Raw genomic sequence first — 17,560 nt, 5'->3', positions numbered from 1 at the left:
GCCAGGTGTCACCCATCCTATATCTGTGCATTTCATTTTTCCGCCCTAAGTGCAATACCTTACATTTCTCTGTGTTGAATTTCATTTTGTTAGCTTTGGCCCAGCTTTCTAGTCTATTCGGGTCATTTTGGATCTTGATCCTGTCCTCTGGAGTATTAGCTATTCCCCCTAATTTGGTGTCCTCTGCAAATTTGATAATCATGCCCCAATTCTTTCTTCCAGCCCCAAAAGGGCTCAGCTGACCCATCATTCCCAGGAGGGATTGTCTGCAAGTCTATCAATGAGGTTCCATCGGGTGTTCTCACCACGGCCATCCTTGTTATCATTACCATCCTGGCCATGATCTTCCTTGCTTCCTTGCCTTTGCCCATAACCCATCATCCCCAGGAGGAAGAGCCAAAAAGAGTGAACAGTCAGGAGTGGAATGGGATTAAAGTGTTCCCTACGTGTGCCTTGAGGTCAGGAGAGGATCAGAGAGCCCATCGTCCCCAGGAGGCCCTGGCTGGCCTATCATTGGGACTCCAATGGCGATGAGTCTGGTTGTTCCCCGCTGCCCTCCCGAGGGCCTCCCTTGCTGGCCCCTCATCCCCAGAGGAGGGCCTCCTCCAGCCACCCTTCCCTTCTTCCTCTCCCCTCCGGGCGCCCACCGGTGATCTGGGCGAGGTGCCTGGCGGGGATGCCGGCGAGGGCGGCGGCGGCGCGGCGCTGCTGGGCGACCAGGGGCTTGGTGGGGGCCAGGAAGAGGACGCGCCCGGCGGGGAACCAGCGGTAGAAGTTGAGGGCCACGGCCGCCGCCACCAGCGTCTTGCCCAGCCCCGTCGGCAGGCAGAGCAGCGTGTTGGCCTCCAGCGCCGCCCGCGCCGCCCGCGCCTGGTACCCGCGCCACTCCGCCCCCGGGCCCCCGGGGAACAGCCACACCTGCCCCGCCGCGCCCCCGATGAAGCCCCCCGGACAAGAAGGCGACGACGACGCAGCCTCCGACGCCGCCGCCGCCTCCTCCCGGGGGGCCCAGGACTGGAAGAGCGTGGCCTGGCGGCGGGGGCAGCCCCGGCCTCTTCCTTTGCCGCCGCCGCCGCCGGCCGCCATTTCACCGCTCTCCGCTCGCGAAGCCCTTCGCCTCAGCCGCCGCCATCTTGGAAGGAGACCACTGAGACGCCATCTTCGAAAAGGCCGCCGCAGACGGTTCCTCGAGTCCTCATTGGTCGACGAGACAGCTCTCGGCTCTGATTGGCCGCTCAGAGAGTCCGAGGTTCTGATTGGCCGTCCAGACCAACCGCGGCTCTGATTGGGCCTCCCGCGGGCGGCAGAGATAGGAAGAAATGAAAGAAGGAGGAACCCCGTTGGCTTAGGGCAAATTGCGAGTACTGTGTGGAGCAAGTGGCCAGAGGTCCTCCTTTTCTCGGACGTGTCCTACATTTCAGCATTCTGTCCGGGAGGAATTCAAAAACGTCCTCCATTTTGAGCAGCATGAATTTACATTTATACTGAATTATTATGCTATAATGTATAATACAGTGTTATGTTCTACTGTAATATAATATATAGGATGTAATCTATTGTAACATATTATAATATAGCGAGATATTATTATATTATATGAGGCCCAGCCTCGTTTGAGTGTTAGACGGGGCTCCCAAACACACTGCAGAAATAACCCAGTTGGAGACTGCTTTTACTGCCCTGCCTCTGTGCTAGGGAATTCTGGGAACTGTAGTTTTGTGATAGAATCCAAAGATAGAGCCTCTGGAAGTTTTTTTTCTCCAGGAGAAGCCTCAGCATCAGGCAGGACTCGCACTCAGCGCTGAAGAAGGGGAAAGGGACAGTTTTGTGTGAGGTCTTTTCTGAGAGAGCGAGAGAGAGAGATGTGTGGTGCCCCAGAAAACTACAACTCCTAGGATTCCATAGCTGTGGCAGCCAAAGCGGTGTCAAACCGGGTTATTTCCTCAGTGCGGGTGCACCCTTTGATGCCACCATAGGGTTCAAGGAAGTGATTTTAATTCCTATCTCTTATTATTATTATTAACCTTTGTTTATAAAACGCTGTAAATTTACACAGCGCTGTACATACAATCTTTTTAATTGGACGGTTCCCTGCCCTCAGGCTTACAATCTAAAAAGACACGACACAAAGGGAGTGGTGGCAGGGAAGGGCCCTCTCTAGTAGGATAATACATATAAAGAACATAGCAATACAGGAAATGGTTTGATAAAACAGGCACCAAAAGAACATCAAATAGCAAGTGACAATGATGCAATGCCTGGGAACGCTGCCCTGAACAGGATGGTCTTCAACTCCGTTTTGAAGCTGGTTAAAGAAGTGATGGCTCTTGTTTGTGGGGGAAGAAAGTTCCAGGAGTGAGGGGCAGTGTCAGAGTTGGCACCCAGAATCCCAGACAATCAATCAGTCAGTTTGATTACAGAATCAACAGCACTTTATTGATAGATCCAAAATCAGACATGTGCCTCACTCAGCTTCTTAGCTGAGACTAACCACACCCTCCCACAGACAAAGTAACGGAATTCCCCAAAGCCAAAATCCCCTCCCATGCAGGAGCCCACCAAGCAAAGCCCCTCCTGGCTCCCACAGAACTGAAACCACATTCCCTGCTCAGAGAGCCAGGCCCTCAAGGCCACCCTTTAAGACACCTGGCCCTGCTATGCACTAGACATCACTATCTACATTCCTAACTGCAGCTAAAGCCCCATCATCCCCAACTACTATACCACAACACTAATCACTATCTGGTAGAATACTAACAGGATTCTAACAAGCAGCGAGTGAAAAGGGGCGAATCCAGGATGGGGCAGAGGAAATCCTGGGCTGAGACAGCAGACCTTGACTACCAGAACGGAGGGAACAACAGAGTGGGAAGGTGAGGAGAGAGAAGGTCTGATAAGTAAGGAGGGGCCTGTCCATGGAGGGCTTTATAACTGATGTTTTTTCATATCTCTATGTTTTATATCTCTATGTTTTTTCCTATATCTATATTTTCATATTTCTATATGTATATATCTCTATTTTTATATCTGTCTATTTTTATATCTAATTTTTATAGCTCTATGTTTTTCTGCGTCACTTCCGCAGATTTCGGAGCAGGGACCCCCTCCCGGCATGCTTTGCGCCGAGGGTTCCTTAAGGATTAAAGGGGAGTAGGAGTCTCCCCGCCTTCCGCATTCTATTTCCTGACAGCCGAAGCCAAAAGGCCCGAGGGGAGAGAGAGAAAGAACGAAATGACAGGGAACGTCTTTTCAGAAGAAACTCTCCTGTCCAAGAACGTGCGGGGGCGACTTCCGGCCTCTGGGACTACGTTACCCAGCGTGCCTCGGGAGCCACTTCCGGAGGCGTGGTGTCGCCCCATTGGCCAGTTGCGGTGAAGGAAAGGCCGACGCGCCAATGGGAGACGGAGGAGGCGGCGTTGGTTTTCCGGGGCATGCTGGGGCGCGTAGTCCTGTCCGCGTGAGGAAAAAGGGGAGCTTTCGGGCGTGGAGGCGGCGGCGGCGGCGGCGGCATGGAGGCCCCCGCGCGGCCCTGGAGCCCCGAGGAGCTGCGGAGCGAGGCGCTGCCCAAGAGGGAGATCGTCCGCTTCCTCCAGGAACAGGCCGCGCATCGGGTGAGAGAGAGAGAGACACGCGGCCTCACGCTGGAAAGGGAAGGAAGGGAAGGGTTCTCACTGTGTGTGCAGTATATGTATATATAGCACAAAACTATTTACATACCCAGAAGTCTCTCTCTCTCTCTCTCTGTATATATATATATATATATATATGTATAGAATATAAAGTTAAATCTATCTAATGCTGTAGATATGATACATAGCTTTACCTGTATTTTCACATTTAGAGAGAAAGAGGTTTATTCACATACAAATTTAGACTATAGATATATGTAGATTTATATACATCTATGTATAATATAAAGTTAGAGATATGTAATAGTATAAGTATGTATGTGTATTAGATTTATAGATTTATATATACATATTTGGAGAATAGGTTTCTATATATCTATAGTATAAAGTTAGATATATCTAATAATACATATGTTTGTGTGTATATATATGAGATATAAATCGATGTATATAGACAAATTTGGAGAACATAGATAGATAGATTTATATCCATCTATAATATAAAGTTAGGTATAGCTAATACTACATGTATATGTATATATGTATTATATAGATTGATGTATAGATACAAATTTGGAGAATATATATATATATATATATATATATGTATAGGTTTCTATAGATCTAATATAGAGCTAATTATATCTAATAGTACATGTATATATTGGAAATATAGGCTGATGTATAGATACAAATTTGGAGAATACATATATATATATATATATATATACACATAAGTTTCTATATATAATATAAGGATAGATATATCTAATAATACATGAATATTTTATATATGATATACAGACTGATGTATAGATACAAACTTAGAGATTAGATATAGACACTCGGTCATAAGATCATTGTGAATCAGGAACGGCTTGAAGTCCAAGAGCGCATCAGCCGCAATGCGACGGGAGCCATGTCTAAGCGCAGAATCCCTTTGTGTCTCATGTACTTCTTCTACGCAGAGCCTGGACTTAATGTTACACAGCGTAATGCAGTCAGACCTCCATTTTCGCAGGGGATCCGTTTCCGCCGCAGGAAAACCAAGACTGGCCGATGCACGCGCCCCATTGAAGTTAATGGAGGTTGCCCCTCCATGAATTTCCAAGCCACAGATCTCATGTCTGCGAGAACAGAGCGGCGGCTGTACTCTTAATAATTTTTTGCGTGCGAAACAACGTTTGCGTACCCTGAACCCTGAGGAAGGAAAGCTGTCACTGTCTCCGCCAGCCATGAAAAAGTTCAGGATGGTTGTTTTTATGAGGCTGCGAGTGAGAGCCAGAACGGCAAAATGGTTTCAGCGTTAGACCGTGACCCTGGAGACTGGAGACCGGGGTTCGAATCTCTGCTCAGTGATGGTGTCATAGATGATTGATGATTAACCTATGGCAATGGAAAGCCTCTGGGTGACGTTGGGCAAAGCACACTCTCTCAGCCCCTGAGGAAGGTGATATTAAAAAGCCCTCTCCACAAATCTTGCCAAGAAAAGTCCCTTAGAGTCACCATAAGTCACAAAGGACTTGGAGGCACACGACACAACCACACCCCACTTTATTTGCTTACTTTCTGGGCATAGTACAAAGATTACTGAAGGGATTGCCTTCTCCCACACAGAATTTGATTAAATAAAACATCACAAGACACAAGACATTCATCAGTCTTGGAAGGTTCTCTATTACATGAAGCATAAAGAGAACACAAAAGAAATAAGATGAAAGACTTCTATAAAGAAAACACATCTCTCTTCCCCAGAGACCAGATCCCAGGAACGCCTTGGAAATAGATGGTTTCTCCATAAAGCATTGAAGCATAATAACAATATTGGAGGATTGTGCAGTGCATATTATACAGTCCAATAACATAATTCTTCTTTGACTCGGTTTCCCATAAATCATACTAAGATTACATTAGTTCTAATCCCTTTCTAAGTCATTGAATAACACTGTAGTGTTATAATTGTCATAGCTAATAAGCATCCATCATCCTTCCTTCCATTCTTCCTATTTCTCCTATTTCCTTCCCTTCCTCTCTTCCTCCCATTTTAATTTCTCCACCTTCCCTTCCAATACCTTCTACTAAATTCTCTTCCAGATTTCTTTCTATACGTCACTCTTTCCTTTCCAGTCTGTCTCCTTTATACATTCTTTCTTCCTGTTCTCTTCCTCCTTGAGACAAAGTGAGAAAGAAATAAAGATTTGTTGTTGTTGTTGTTGTTACACTCGTCCCTCCACATTCGCTGGGTTAGGGGCACAGGCCCCCCGTGAATGTGGAAAACCCGCAAATAACAAACACACCGTTTTTTCCCCTTTCAGTTCCTCTCCGAACACAAACTGCTGGGGCAGATAAAAAACGTGGCTAAGACTGCCAGCAAGGATCAGTTAATCACAGCCTATAACCTGCTCTTTGCCACCAAGGTAAGAGGCTTCTTTGCATGAGCACAGCTAGAGAAACCTTGTGGTGTGTGAGATTTCACCCTCTTCTGGAGGCTGTTTATTTCTGTGTCAGTTGGAGATGGGTGGCACAGATCAGTGGGAAGAACAGGTCCTTTGCATCTCGAAGGTGCCAGGCCTTGTCCTTGGCATTGCTAGGGAACCTGGAGATGGCAGAAATGGGAAAGCCCCAGCACACCTCCTGCTGCTGAGTCGAGGCTTAGGTTGCAGGATTAGGACTGGTAACAGCTTTTTAGGTTCACATGCTGGTCAAAGCTTTCTGTGCCAAGTTGTTTGGAGCTGAAATGTGTTACATTTGCACTCCATTGGCAGCCTTAGGCCAGCTGCTCAGTTTTAGCCTTAGTACGGCGATCAGTACACTGGCTTTTCTTATAGGGATATTGTAAGATAATTACAGTGAAATAATATAACAGCTATTTGGCCAGAATATCCCATACTATCAATGCTAAATGTTGCTATAGTCTCTGTCACAGCGGGCAAATTGCCACTACTTACGGTATGTACTTTCCCTCCCCCCCCCCCCCCCCAGAGCTTTAAAGGCACCGAGAGCCCTGAGGAGTTGGCAGAACAGGTGAAATATGTCAAGATTGATGAAGGCAAGGCAAAAGAAGCCAAGCAGGAGGAAGCTGTTGATGAGGTGGGTTGAGCGAGAGGAGAAGCAACTCAGTCATCCTTGGCCACTCCTGACTCCTGGCAGGTTAGAAGGCAGAAGCCGAGTAGGAGAGGAGAAGAGGGCGCCCAGCAAGGAGGGCAACTCAGCAAGATCAAGCAGGGCCACGTTCTGGGCTACAGACGTACTTGAGGGCCACACACTTTGCTTGGAGATCATTTATTCTTAAGTTGTGGGAGTTTATATGTATAAAAGGAATGCATGTGCAGGGATAGGGCACAAAAATGGGGCTGGGAAGGTTTTCCCTAACCTGATATGAGGGGGAGAGATGATCTTCTTAGATGAAGTATGTAGGTGTCAGTTCAGACTTCCAGAATTTGCCCCACTGGAAAAAGATACACACACACACACAAACTCACACCCCTCTATCTGGAAAGGGCAGTTGTGTTAATGGAAGCACTTCATGAAGATTTTGAGGGACTAAATTTGAATTGAACTTCTGAAATTGCCTTCATGGATCTCCTTGTGGATCAGTCAGAGTTGTTGAATTTTCTGGACATTTTGTGCCTTGGTCTAGTTCAGACAAAGGTGAATGCATCATGCATCTGCTCCCAATTTGAGAACCTCCTTCATAGATTGGATTTTCTGTTTGATATGTTTCACTACAATATTCTTCACCTTTGTTCCAAGATAAGTCTCGCTCTGTTCAATGGGATTTAAACAGGCACTGCATCATTAGGCAGTGTGTGACTATAGCTTTCTTCCCTGTTATGATTTGATACCAGCAAAACAGATGAGGAACGCTTGAGGGACGTGGGCATGTTCACCTGGCGAAGAGAAGACTGAGGGATGACATGATTACCTCCAGGGCTGCTCTAGAGAGGAGGAGGCAGGTTCAATCAGGTTGAATGGTTTGGAGCTGCAGGAGAGTAGATTTTGATTGAACTCCAAAAGGAACCTCTTAGTAGTGAGAGTGGTTTGGCAGCGGAACCAATTGCCTAGAAAGGGCCCTCCTTCTCTGGACAACTTCCAAAAGAGGCTGGACAGGTACCTGTTGCTGGGGATGCTCTAGCTCAGCGACTCCCAAAGTGGGCAAAATGCTGCCCAGAGAGGCAGTCGAAGGATCCAGGGGCAGCGGCAATTGTCAGTTAAACTATTGATGCGCAAGAAAGACAAGGAAAACCAGTGGCCTTTAAGATCATGGTGGGGATGGAGATTGCAGGAAACCTCTTTTCAGGGTCCCTTAAAATCCTTGAAAGCTTCCTCCTGCTGGGGATGTCCTAGCTGGATTCTCTTTATTGAGCAAGAAGCTGGACTCAGTGGCCTAAGAAGCCCCTTCTGATTCTAGGATTCTGTTCTTGTACTAGACTTCTGGATTCATTTCTTAATTGTGGTCAAATCCAGTGCCCTTGGGACAGTGAAAAAACGAATGTGACGGTGGTTGTTTCTCCTCTCCGCTTCCAGGGTCCTCCAAAATACACCAAGGCCATTCTGAAAAAGGGAGATAAAATCAACTTTCCAAAAAAGGGTGACATTGTTCACTGCTGGTACACAGGGAAGTTGGAAGATGGAACAGTCTTCGATAGCAATATTCAGACAAGTAAGTGCTCAGCAAGGATTGTCTGTATCAGTCTTCCTCTCACTGATGACCCAAGTTTTGAAAATCGAAGCAGCTGTGGGTGAAGGCAGGATGATGGATGGGAAATATCTTCATTGGAATGAAAGGGGGCCGCTGTATAATTAGCTTACATTCCACTCAGGGAATTCTTCATGTAGATTTTCAAGGGCACAATCCAGCCCTCAGTGGAGGTTTAATTTTCCACTAGCTTGCTTGGACTGGTCATTTTTCAAGGAGGTAGGCACATAAAAAATCCCTTGGCAAGGGGTGGGAAATGTGTAGCCGCCTGGAAATTGCTGAGCCATGCCTGCCATAGAATCGTAGAGTTGGAAGAGACCACTAGGGCCATCCAGTCCAACCCCCTGCCATGCAGGAAATCCATCTTCCCTGGCCCCCAGTATCCTGAGCAAGGCTGATGGGAGCTGGAATCCAGCACCGTCTGGTGGGACTCTGATTTCCTGCCCTTTCAGCCTTGGGAAAGATTCTGGCGCCACACTAAGGGGTGGGGTTACTAGTGGCACCAGATCTGCTGCAGTGCCCCCAGCCTCACCAATTTGTTTCCAATTGCCTTTCCAGGTGCAAAGAAAAAGAAAGCTGCAAAACCTCTGAGCTTTAGAGTCGGAGTCGGTAAAGTCATCCGTGGTGTAAGTACAGGCGGGTGCAGCTGGCGTGCGTCTGTCAGTGTCCTGTGCCTTTTTCTCATTACTGGCAAACATCCTTTATCAGGCAGCTGCCAGTCCACCTGCCTAGATTCCTCCCAGCAAGAACAGGGGCTAACATATGCTCCATCCCATCAAACCTCCCACTTGCACTGGGATGGGACAGCAGGGTGAAGCAATTTCTTTTCCTTTGCCAGTTGGGGGTCTAAACCCCAGTGGCCTAGAGCAGCAAGCTTATCCATGAGCACCTAGATCATTGATCCCCACATTGTGCTCTTTAAGGGATTTCGGACTTCAGCTCCCAGAATCCCAGACTATTAGCCAATCTCTTAAAGGGCAGTTTGGGGACTACTGACCTAGACGCAGGCATGCCAGTCCCTTGTGAAAGGAAATAGAGGGGCAGCCTCTATTTCCTGGCAGCTCGGGGGGGGGGGGGGGAGAAGAGCTGGCACAAGCAGCCCCCTCACTCTCTACATAAAAACAAATGCCAGTCTGTGGACTGGCTTCTGCCTTTGGGGCTTGGGTTCAGTATTGTGCAGGAGCCTGTCCCTTCACCCATCAAGTAGATCATATAACCCTATGGGGCATTGTTCGAACATGGCTTTGCAATACAGTGGGCCCTTTGTATCTGCTGGGGTTTGGTTCCAGCACTACCCCACCCCACCCCATGGATACCAACATCTGTGGATGCTCAAGTCCCATTAAGTACAATGGTGTAATAAAATGGTATCTTACTTAAAATGGCAAAATCAAAGATTGCTTTTTGGAATTATATTTTCCACGTGAGGCTGGAAGAATCCATGAATGCAGCGCATGTGGATCTGGAGAGGTGAGTGTCATGCCTCTGACTCACATCTTCCTTCTCGGTGAGAGGGCCTTCTTGGTGTCTGCTCCCAGTCTCTTCCTTGTTGTCCTTCCATCAGAAGGCCAAGACATTTTTATTCTGACAGACCTTTGAAACAGAAAGTCTTCAAAGGACAGATTGAGGGTGTGGTATTGTTTTATAGTTAACTGTTTTTAAAACTGTATTTTATTTTTTAACAAGTGATCCGTTTTAACACTGTAATCATTTAGTTCTATTTTAATGTTCACTTTTGTGTGTTTTTAATCTGTATCCATGGGTTTTTTAACCACGGATTCAAGCATCCACAGCTTGAAAATATTTTAAAAATATATAAATTCCAAAAAATCAACCTTGATTTTCCCATTTTATATAAGGAACACCATTTTGCTTTGCCATTGTTTTGAATGGGACTTGAGCATCCAGATTTTGTTATCCATGGAGGGTCCTGGGACCAAATCCCAGCAGATACAAAGGGCCCACAGTGTGGGGGTTCTTTTAATCGTAAGCCGCCCCGACTCCCAATTTTGGGGAAAAAGTGAGATATAAATAATAGTAATAATACTGCAGCATTCATCCAGTAAGTAAATCTGGCGCTTGAGTTAAAGATTGTTTCTAGTACATATTAAAATAGAGAAGTGTCTAAAGAGACTTTAACCAGGATGGAGTTCTTTTCTGCCAAAGAGCAGAGGGGCTTCCTCTTCATCCCAGTCAGAAATGGGTCCCATTCCCTCTTGTTCCTCAGACGTTTCTGTTTTGTTTTTTCAGTGGGATGAAGCCTTGCTGACGATGAGCAAAGGAGAGAAGGCTAGCTTGGAAATCGAACCGGAATGGGCTTACGGGAAGAAAGGGCAGCCAGATGCCAAGTATCCTTGCCAAGGTGACAGCTGAGCTGCTTTGGGCGGACGGACAGCTGACCCAAAGGGAGGAGAGGTGTGGGATTTAACATGGAGAAAGGGGCACAAGATGATGGGCTTGTCATCCTTGGCAGATATGTCCTGGAACACCCTGTATACCTTTTATATATTGAGAGATGTTTGGGACGAGGGGACTGCCAAGGAGCAAAAGTGTTTGCAACATGACAGTCTTTGCCTTTGCAGCCTCCTCCCTTTTGGAATGAGGACAAAGCACACCAAACAGGTTTGAGGGTCTCCTGTGGCACATTTCATGGGGGGGGGGGTGTCTCGTTGCCTGAAGGGATTTTTAAAAAATGGCTATTGAAGCAGCTTTTTTTTAAAAAAGGAAAAATTCGATTTCTTCTATCAGTATAAATATTTGGTTTCATGGTTATCTGAGTTTCCAGAGACAAATGCCAGCAGTCCTGGGCTTTATAGTTCAAGAATAAAAATGCCTCTGTCTTTGGAAGTGTTTATGCCATGAGACTGAGTGTGAGCTATGCTGCCGTGGCTCCATGCTACAGAATCCTGAGACCTGTAGTTTTGGGGAGGTACCAACACGTTTGGACAGAGAAGCCCTTGACACTGCAAACCCTAGGGATCCCAAGGTTGGAGATAAAGCATTTAAAAGTGGTGTCAAACTGTATGATTTCTACAGTGTAGAAGCACTCATGTTTTACATTGCAGACCCAGCTCTCCTCAAGCATTAGACCTCCATGTGTGTGACTCACGAAAAAGTGCTTTTCTCCCCCTCCATCTTGTGAAACTTAATTCCTCAGTCTTTTGTCTCCTTCCAAATGTTTGAAATCACTGTTGTTAAGTGTGTACACACACACACACACACACACTTCTTGCTGTAGAAGACCCTCCTTAACTTCCCAACTTCAGGATCCCACCCAACGCAAAACTCTTCTTTGAAGTTGAGCTGGTGGACATTGAGTGAGGGACTGTGGCTCTCTTCAGCCCTGGCGAACGGTGAAGACGCCAGAGTCCAGCAAAGACAAAAGTGGCCTTGTGGGCTTATAGCTGGGGGGTGGGGAGGGGAGGGGGTTTCTTGCCGTTTCTGTACAGCCTCAACCTCATTAAAGACTGGTTTATATCTGGGTTTTGGCCCTCACTTTCGTTCTTGGGAACAGCAGCAGATACTTCCTTCCAAAGGGCTGCAGGCTGATGCTCACCAGAAATGGCAGATCTAAAGTGTTTTAGTGGAAAGCAGAGGGGGCTCCTTAGCAGTTACTTTTCCTTAATTCCGAAGACATAATTGCATTACATTTATAATATAAAGGAAGGTTTCGCTAGAGTGGTCAAGTTTCGCGTGGCTTAAGTGCTGTCTTTGCTACATGTTGGATGCTGAGGCAGCAGGAGACTGCTGCTTGTCCCCTGGTCTAACAGTCTAGAAAAGTGATCCCCAAACTTTGTCCTTTAAGAGATTTTGGACTTCAGTTCCTGGGAACATTCAGATGGGTTTCTTAAAATCAGGGTTATTAAATTATCTTAAAAATAACTGAGGCCTGGTACAGACTGCTGGCCGATTTTAGGGCTTGGGAATGCAAAGGGTCCGCACGCTCCCAAGCCGTACTGTGCACCGTTGGCACCATCCATGGCGCATCCACATAGGGGCCACCATGACACAGGCACAGTGCAGCATCCAAACGTCACCATGCCGCTGTGTGTGTCATTGCTGCCCATAAGGGTGCCAATGGCACCTGGACTAAAAAGAACATGCTTTTAGTGGGTTCTTTTTAGTCCTAATGGAGGCCGTAGCGTTTGGTTGCTGTAGCCTCCTTGCATCCTAAAAACAGGTGGCTATAGACTGCCCTTTTGGAGCGTTCTGTCGAGCCTTTAAGGTAAGGTTGCAACTTCATTTGTGGTTTTGATTAATATTCTCTCTAGGAATCTCTAGATCCTCCAGTGGAACTTGGGCAGAGGTTGACCATAGAGTTGTGCTGGAGAACCTAGACGTTCCTTCTCTGGGCATCTGAAGGTCCTCCAGCATGATTTCTCCCTAGTGAAGTTCATTTTGTTGGTTTTGGCCCAGCTTTCTAATCTATTCAGGTCATCCGTAAGTCTTTTCTGTGAGAGTGTTACTTGGATGTGAACCTGAATCCCACTGTTGTTGGTATCCGAGTAGATCCAAGTGTGTGGTTGTCCTGTTAAAAGATGTTTATAGGTAGGACCCTGGAAAGAGAGAGGCTACACTATTATTATTATTATTATTATTATTATTATTATTATTATTATTATTATTATTACTATTACTATTATTACTATTAAGCTTTATTTATATAGCGCTGTAAATTTACACAACGCTGTACATACAATCTTTTTAATTAGACAGTTCCTTGCCTTCAGGCTTCCAATCTAAGAAGACATGACACAAAAAGAAAAGGGAATGGTGGTGGGGAAGGGGATCAGGTCCAGCATTCTTCTCTCCCTCTGAGGCCTGGACCAAGGCAGATGGAGGGCTCTGTATCTTAAGGACAGGCCCGATGGCATTGGCCTACCTTTCTCTCCCCCTCGGAGGCCAGGATGGAGTAGGATGCCTTCTGGGAGGGCTCAGTCCTTTAGGGAGGCCCAATGGCTCCATCCTGTAGCCTACACCTTTCTCTCCCCCTCAGAGGCCAGGATGGAGCCAGCTACACTGAGGGACAGTTCTGGATGAAGAGGAAACTCTGAGTTGGTACACCCAAGAGTAGCTGTGGAAACTCACCCATCCATTACTTTATTTATATCACGTCTTTCTCTCCAAGTGGGACTAAAGGTGGCTTACAAAAGGACAAGAGAATACAATAAAGCATACAAAGGCAAGATCCACCCATCCAAGTGTTCCACAAGTCTGAAACAGCTGGGAAAACGGCTCAGAACAGCAACAACCTGAAAGTGAAACTAGGAGCAGTTGAAAAAATCCTTCTCCAGTGAACAAGTCTCTCTGAACAGAAAAATAATGGGTCAGTTTCTTACAGAATTTATTTTTATTACAAAAAGTCATTTGAACAAAAAGAAAAAATAATTCTGAACTTGCACATGAAAAAATCCAATACAAAAATCCACCCAAAACACAGCATGGTTCTAGAGCATCACACTTCATTTTAGTCACATTAAAAAACAGAATAAATCAAATTATGCCCCACCTGTTAGGCAGCACCACCACCACCACCCCCCTCCTTCAGCATCTCACAGCTTTTGGGTGCCGCAATTGTAAACTGGTCAAGCTAAACAGGCCCAGATGAGAGAGAGCGGGGCTGGGAAGGGGACTTGGAAGCGCTGGAGGACATTTTACTTCCCAACAAAAGGGTAAGAAAGGGGAGGAGAGGAGAGCCTGCTCCAGCCACTTTGAGAACGCAGCAGGGCAGACTGTGTTTTGGCCAGCATTTCGTAAAGATTATGCACATTTGGACACTCTCCACAGATCACAAACTGGCCTGTCTCTTTTTCTGACAATTTTGGAATCGGGGAAAGTCAAATATCCTGGTAAACTGGGTGCAGAGCAACATATCAACCAACACATCATGAGTCTGTCACAAGAACCCTGTGGACATCGTCACCTCATTGCACATGCAGAAAAGACAGAAAAGGATCAAGGAGGGTTGGCTCACATCCCCTATTTCTTTTTTAAAAATTAATTACAATAACAAAACACTTCCACCTGCCATTTCTGCCGCTTGGATGCTTCTGCTCAGGTGGAGGAGGTCTGGTAATATTGTCCGTAATTCCATGCGTTTGGGTAGTTGTACTGGAAGAAGAAGAAGAAGGAGAGGAAAATAGGAGGAATAGGTTACACCAAGGAGCAGCACGTCCTGTGCTGGTACAAAACCATTCACTGATTATTATTGTTTATGTATATAGTGCCATCCATGTACATTCTATCCATTGTTTACAGAATAGAACATTTGCAAGTACTGGTATCCAAATAACATAAAACACTAAGGGCCAAAACAGACTGCAGAAATAATCCATCTTGAAACCACTTTAACTGCCCTGGCTCAATGTTACAGAATTATGGGAACTGTAGTTTTGTGAGGCATTTAGCTTTCTCTATTAGAGAACTCTGGTGCCACAATAAACTACAGTTCCCAAAAGTGCCTAGCACTGAGCCAGGGCAGCTAAAAGTGGTATCAAGATGGATTAGTTCTGCAGTCTGTTTTGGCCCTTAAATACAGTATTAAAATACAATAAAACATACACACAAACATGTAATGCAGAACAAAACAAAATACAGTCGGCCCTTCTTATACAGGGATTTTTTATACACGGATTCAAGCATCCACGGTTTGAAAATGTTCCAAAACAGTATAATTTTACTTTGATTTTCCATTTTTTATAAGGGACACCATTTTACTCTGTCATTATATTTAATGGGACTTGAGCATACACGGATTTTGTTATACACAGGGGATCATGGAACCAAACCCCAGCGTATAACAAGGATCCACTGTAGAGTAGTCCTTCCTCATTTGCTGGGGTTAGGGATGAATGTGGAAAAACCACAAATAAAAATACACTATTCTTTTTACCGGAGAGAACACCTTTCTAGGAATCTCCAGGTACTCCAGTGGAACTCTATGGTCAGCATCTGCCAGAAGTTGATCATAGAATCATGAGGGAAGACCTAAAAATGCCTAGAGAAGTCATTTCTCAAGTAATCTCTAACTCCTCCAACACAACTCTATGGACAACATATTGCAGAGTTACACTGGAGAACTTAAGAGATTCCTAGAAAGAACATATTAATTAAACCCACAGGTGATCAAATCCACAAAATTCAAAGCCGCAAATGTGGGGGGGCCAACTGTAGACAGTATAAGATATACTAAAGATATAAAGCAGTGATTTCTAAACTAGTCCTCTGGAAGTTTTAGACTTTTCCTCCCAGAATTCCTGCCTGTTGATTAAACTGGCTGGGGAACTGCAATTCAAAACATCTGGAGGACCAGGTTTTGGGATCCTCTGATATAAAGCATTATAAACCATGAAACCAAACATGAGCACGAGAAACCTGAACCTTCCTCTACTGAAACACATCTGTATTTTCCACATGCAAAACCTGCAAGATGTGGAGGCCAGAACAAAACGTCTTCCAAGTGCTGAGCTTGAAGTGGGAGATGCTCACCTGATACCAAGCGTTGTAGTTGTAGGCGGCCTGGTTTGCCTGCATGTCGCCGTCTCCCATCTGCCCAGACGCAAGCCCTGCCTCATCGATGTGGGCACGCTTCTCGTCTGAATCCTCGCAGCTGCAAGATATAAATAAGCGTGTTTTAATTCAAGAGGGTCAGCATGCTGCCTTTGAGGAATGGCCCTCCATTTCCACTGGCAGAAAATGAGGGACAACTATCTGAGTAGGGCAATGAACCTGGACGGGTCAGAGTGGGCCACATGCTATCCAAGACCCACAAATGCCCCACTTGGCTCCAAAAGCACTTTCCCCTCTCCCTTCCAAAGGTCGGTGGCTGGTGATGGGTGAGGGGGCATCCTTGGCTGTGGCACTGTGTGCACTGAGGAGAGCCGAAGCGGACAAAAACACAGTGAAATGCTGAAAAATGAGAGATGTTTTTGTGAAAGAAAATGTTAAGCTGTGCTATTGTTAAAAAGGCTTTTATCTGCCCTGCTGATGCATTTTCAGAAAACTCTTCTTCACAAGCTGATACTTCTGTTTTTCTTTTTCTGTAGCCAGTTCCCACTATTAAATGCTAGAAACTCTGTCTAAAGAAAAGGAGAAACAGAAGAATCAGCTCATGATTCTCATTTACCAGCATTCTATGCACAAGGAGGTCCTCTTTCCAGAATCCAGCATGTAAAAAAGTTACTTTCTCAGCATGCCAACAAATAATGATTTCTATCTGTGATTGGATCAGTTTTGATTATTTCTCTCAAATACGAAGATTTTGATAGCATTTGACTTCCACCAAAGGCTTGGTGTGCAAAAATAAATTCCACCTTCCAGCCAGAGCATGGGAAAGGGCTCCATAGTGGAGGGAACTCAAGGCTCGGATGTGGTTCATTCCTGCTGCCTCAGATGCTATTAAGTACACTGGTGTTTTAAATCCAATCCGCTTCTGCCTGTCGTTTTGCAGGTCTGATACAGAAAGGACAAGCAAAACCCATCCTACTATTGCCATTTACACTAGTTGCCACTGAGTTGGTGAATGCATGCCACTGCCCTGCTCCCCCGAGCTTCCTTTCCCACCTGCAAGGGTTATGCAAGACCCCATCAGCCACAGAAAAATCCAGTTTGACACCACTTTCACTGCCCTGGCTCAGTGCTAGAAAATTCTGGGAATTGAAGTCAACTGTGGCACCAGAGTTCATTTACAGAGAAGCCCAAATGTCTCACAAAACTAGTTCCCAGAATTTCCTAGTATTGAGTCAGGACAGTTAAAATGGTGTCAAACTGGATTATTTATGCAGTGTGTTTTGGCCCTATGCTGGAGAGAGATCATGGCTAAGTCTTTAAAGAAATACCCAAGGACACCTTGACATTTTGGAGGGCGACCAAAATGGTGAAAGGTCTGAAAGCCATAAAGCCCTATGAGGAATGGCTTAGGGAGCTGGGGATGTTTAGCCTGGAGAAGGTTAAGATCCACATGGTGAGGTGGGATATAAATAAAATTGTTGTTGTTGTTGTTATGAGGGGACATGATAGCACTGTTTAAATACTTGAAGGAATGTCATATCGAAAAGGGAACAGGCTTCTTTTCCATGGCTCCAGAAACTAGGAGAAGAAACAACAGATTCAAACTACAGGAGAAGAGATTCCACCTAAATCTCAGGAGGAACTTCCTGACAGTCAGTGCGGTTAGAGAGTGAAAGACGCTGCCTTGGAGGGTGATGGAGTCTCCTTCTTTGGAGGTTTTGAA

At 45.7% G+C, this 17,560-nt stretch overlaps 3 protein-coding genes across 5 annotated transcripts in view; 1 reads left to right on the top strand and 2 right to left on the bottom strand.

Annotated features, from left to right (window-relative positions):
• FANCM (FA complementation group M) overlaps nt 1-1,123 on the bottom strand; it is a 67,624-nt gene extending 66,501 nt beyond the window's left edge. The window contains exon 1 of the mRNA XM_042445832.1: nt 648-1,123. Within this exon, the coding sequence (XP_042301766.1) occupies nt 648-1,086 (439 nt within the window). The 5' untranslated portion in view covers nt 1,087-1,123. The remainder of the gene's footprint in view (nt 1-647) is intronic.
• Nucleotides 1,124-3,387: 2,264 nt separating this feature from the next.
• FKBP3 (FKBP prolyl isomerase 3) lies at nt 3,388-11,768 on the top strand. Of its 2 annotated transcripts, XM_042453843.1 has the most exons (7): nt 3,410-3,611; nt 5,945-6,046; nt 6,612-6,719; nt 8,157-8,292; nt 8,887-8,954; nt 10,579-10,676; nt 11,595-11,764. In XM_042453843.1, exons 1-7 carry the CDS (start codon nt 3,510-3,512, stop codon nt 11,647-11,649), a joined length of 669 nt encoding a protein of 222 aa, XP_042309777.1. In that variant the 5' UTR covers nt 3,410-3,509; the 3' UTR covers nt 11,650-11,764. The 2 variants fall into 2 exon arrangements, with proteins under 2 accessions (XP_042309786.1, XP_042309777.1); XM_042453852.1 differs by lacking the exon at nt 6,612-6,719 and having other exon boundaries at nt 3,388-3,611; nt 11,595-11,768.
• Nucleotides 11,769-13,655: 1,887 nt separating this feature from the next.
• Nucleotides 13,656-17,560, bottom strand: part of PRPF39 (pre-mRNA processing factor 39) — a 42,024-nt gene continuing 38,119 nt past the window's right edge. For both annotated transcript variants that reach the window (XM_042453833.1, XM_042453825.1), the window contains 2 exons: nt 15,817-15,937; nt 13,656-14,439 (listed from right to left, as the gene is read on the bottom strand). In XM_042453833.1, coding sequence (XP_042309767.1) covers nt 14,383-14,439; nt 15,817-15,937 — 178 coding nt within the window. In that variant the 3' untranslated portion in view covers nt 13,656-14,382. The remainder of the gene's footprint in view (nt 14,440-15,816; nt 15,938-17,560) is intronic.

Source organism: Sceloporus undulatus, chromosome 1, assembly GCF_019175285.1.
Source record: "Sceloporus undulatus isolate JIND9_A2432 ecotype Alabama chromosome 1, SceUnd_v1.1, whole genome shotgun sequence".
In the NCBI taxonomy this organism is placed as follows: Eukaryota; Metazoa; Chordata; class Lepidosauria; order Squamata; family Phrynosomatidae; genus Sceloporus; species Sceloporus undulatus.
The sequence above is the reverse complement of the archived record's forward strand: the minus strand, read 5'-3'. Positions and strand labels throughout refer to the sequence as shown.

Coding starts and splice junctions, on each gene's coding strand:
- FKBP3 (XM_042453843.1), top strand. CDS start 3,510: ATGGAGGCCCCCGCGCGGCCCTGGAGCCCCGAGGAGCTGCGGAGCGAG. Junction 6,047..6,611: donor ACCTGCTCTTTGCCACCAAG/GTAAGAGGCTTC, acceptor CCCCCCCCCCAG/AGCTTTAAAGGCACCGAGAG. Junction 8,955..10,578: donor TCGGTAAAGTCATCCGTGGT/GTAAGTACAGGC, acceptor TTGTTTTTTCAG/TGGGATGAAGCCTTGCTGAC.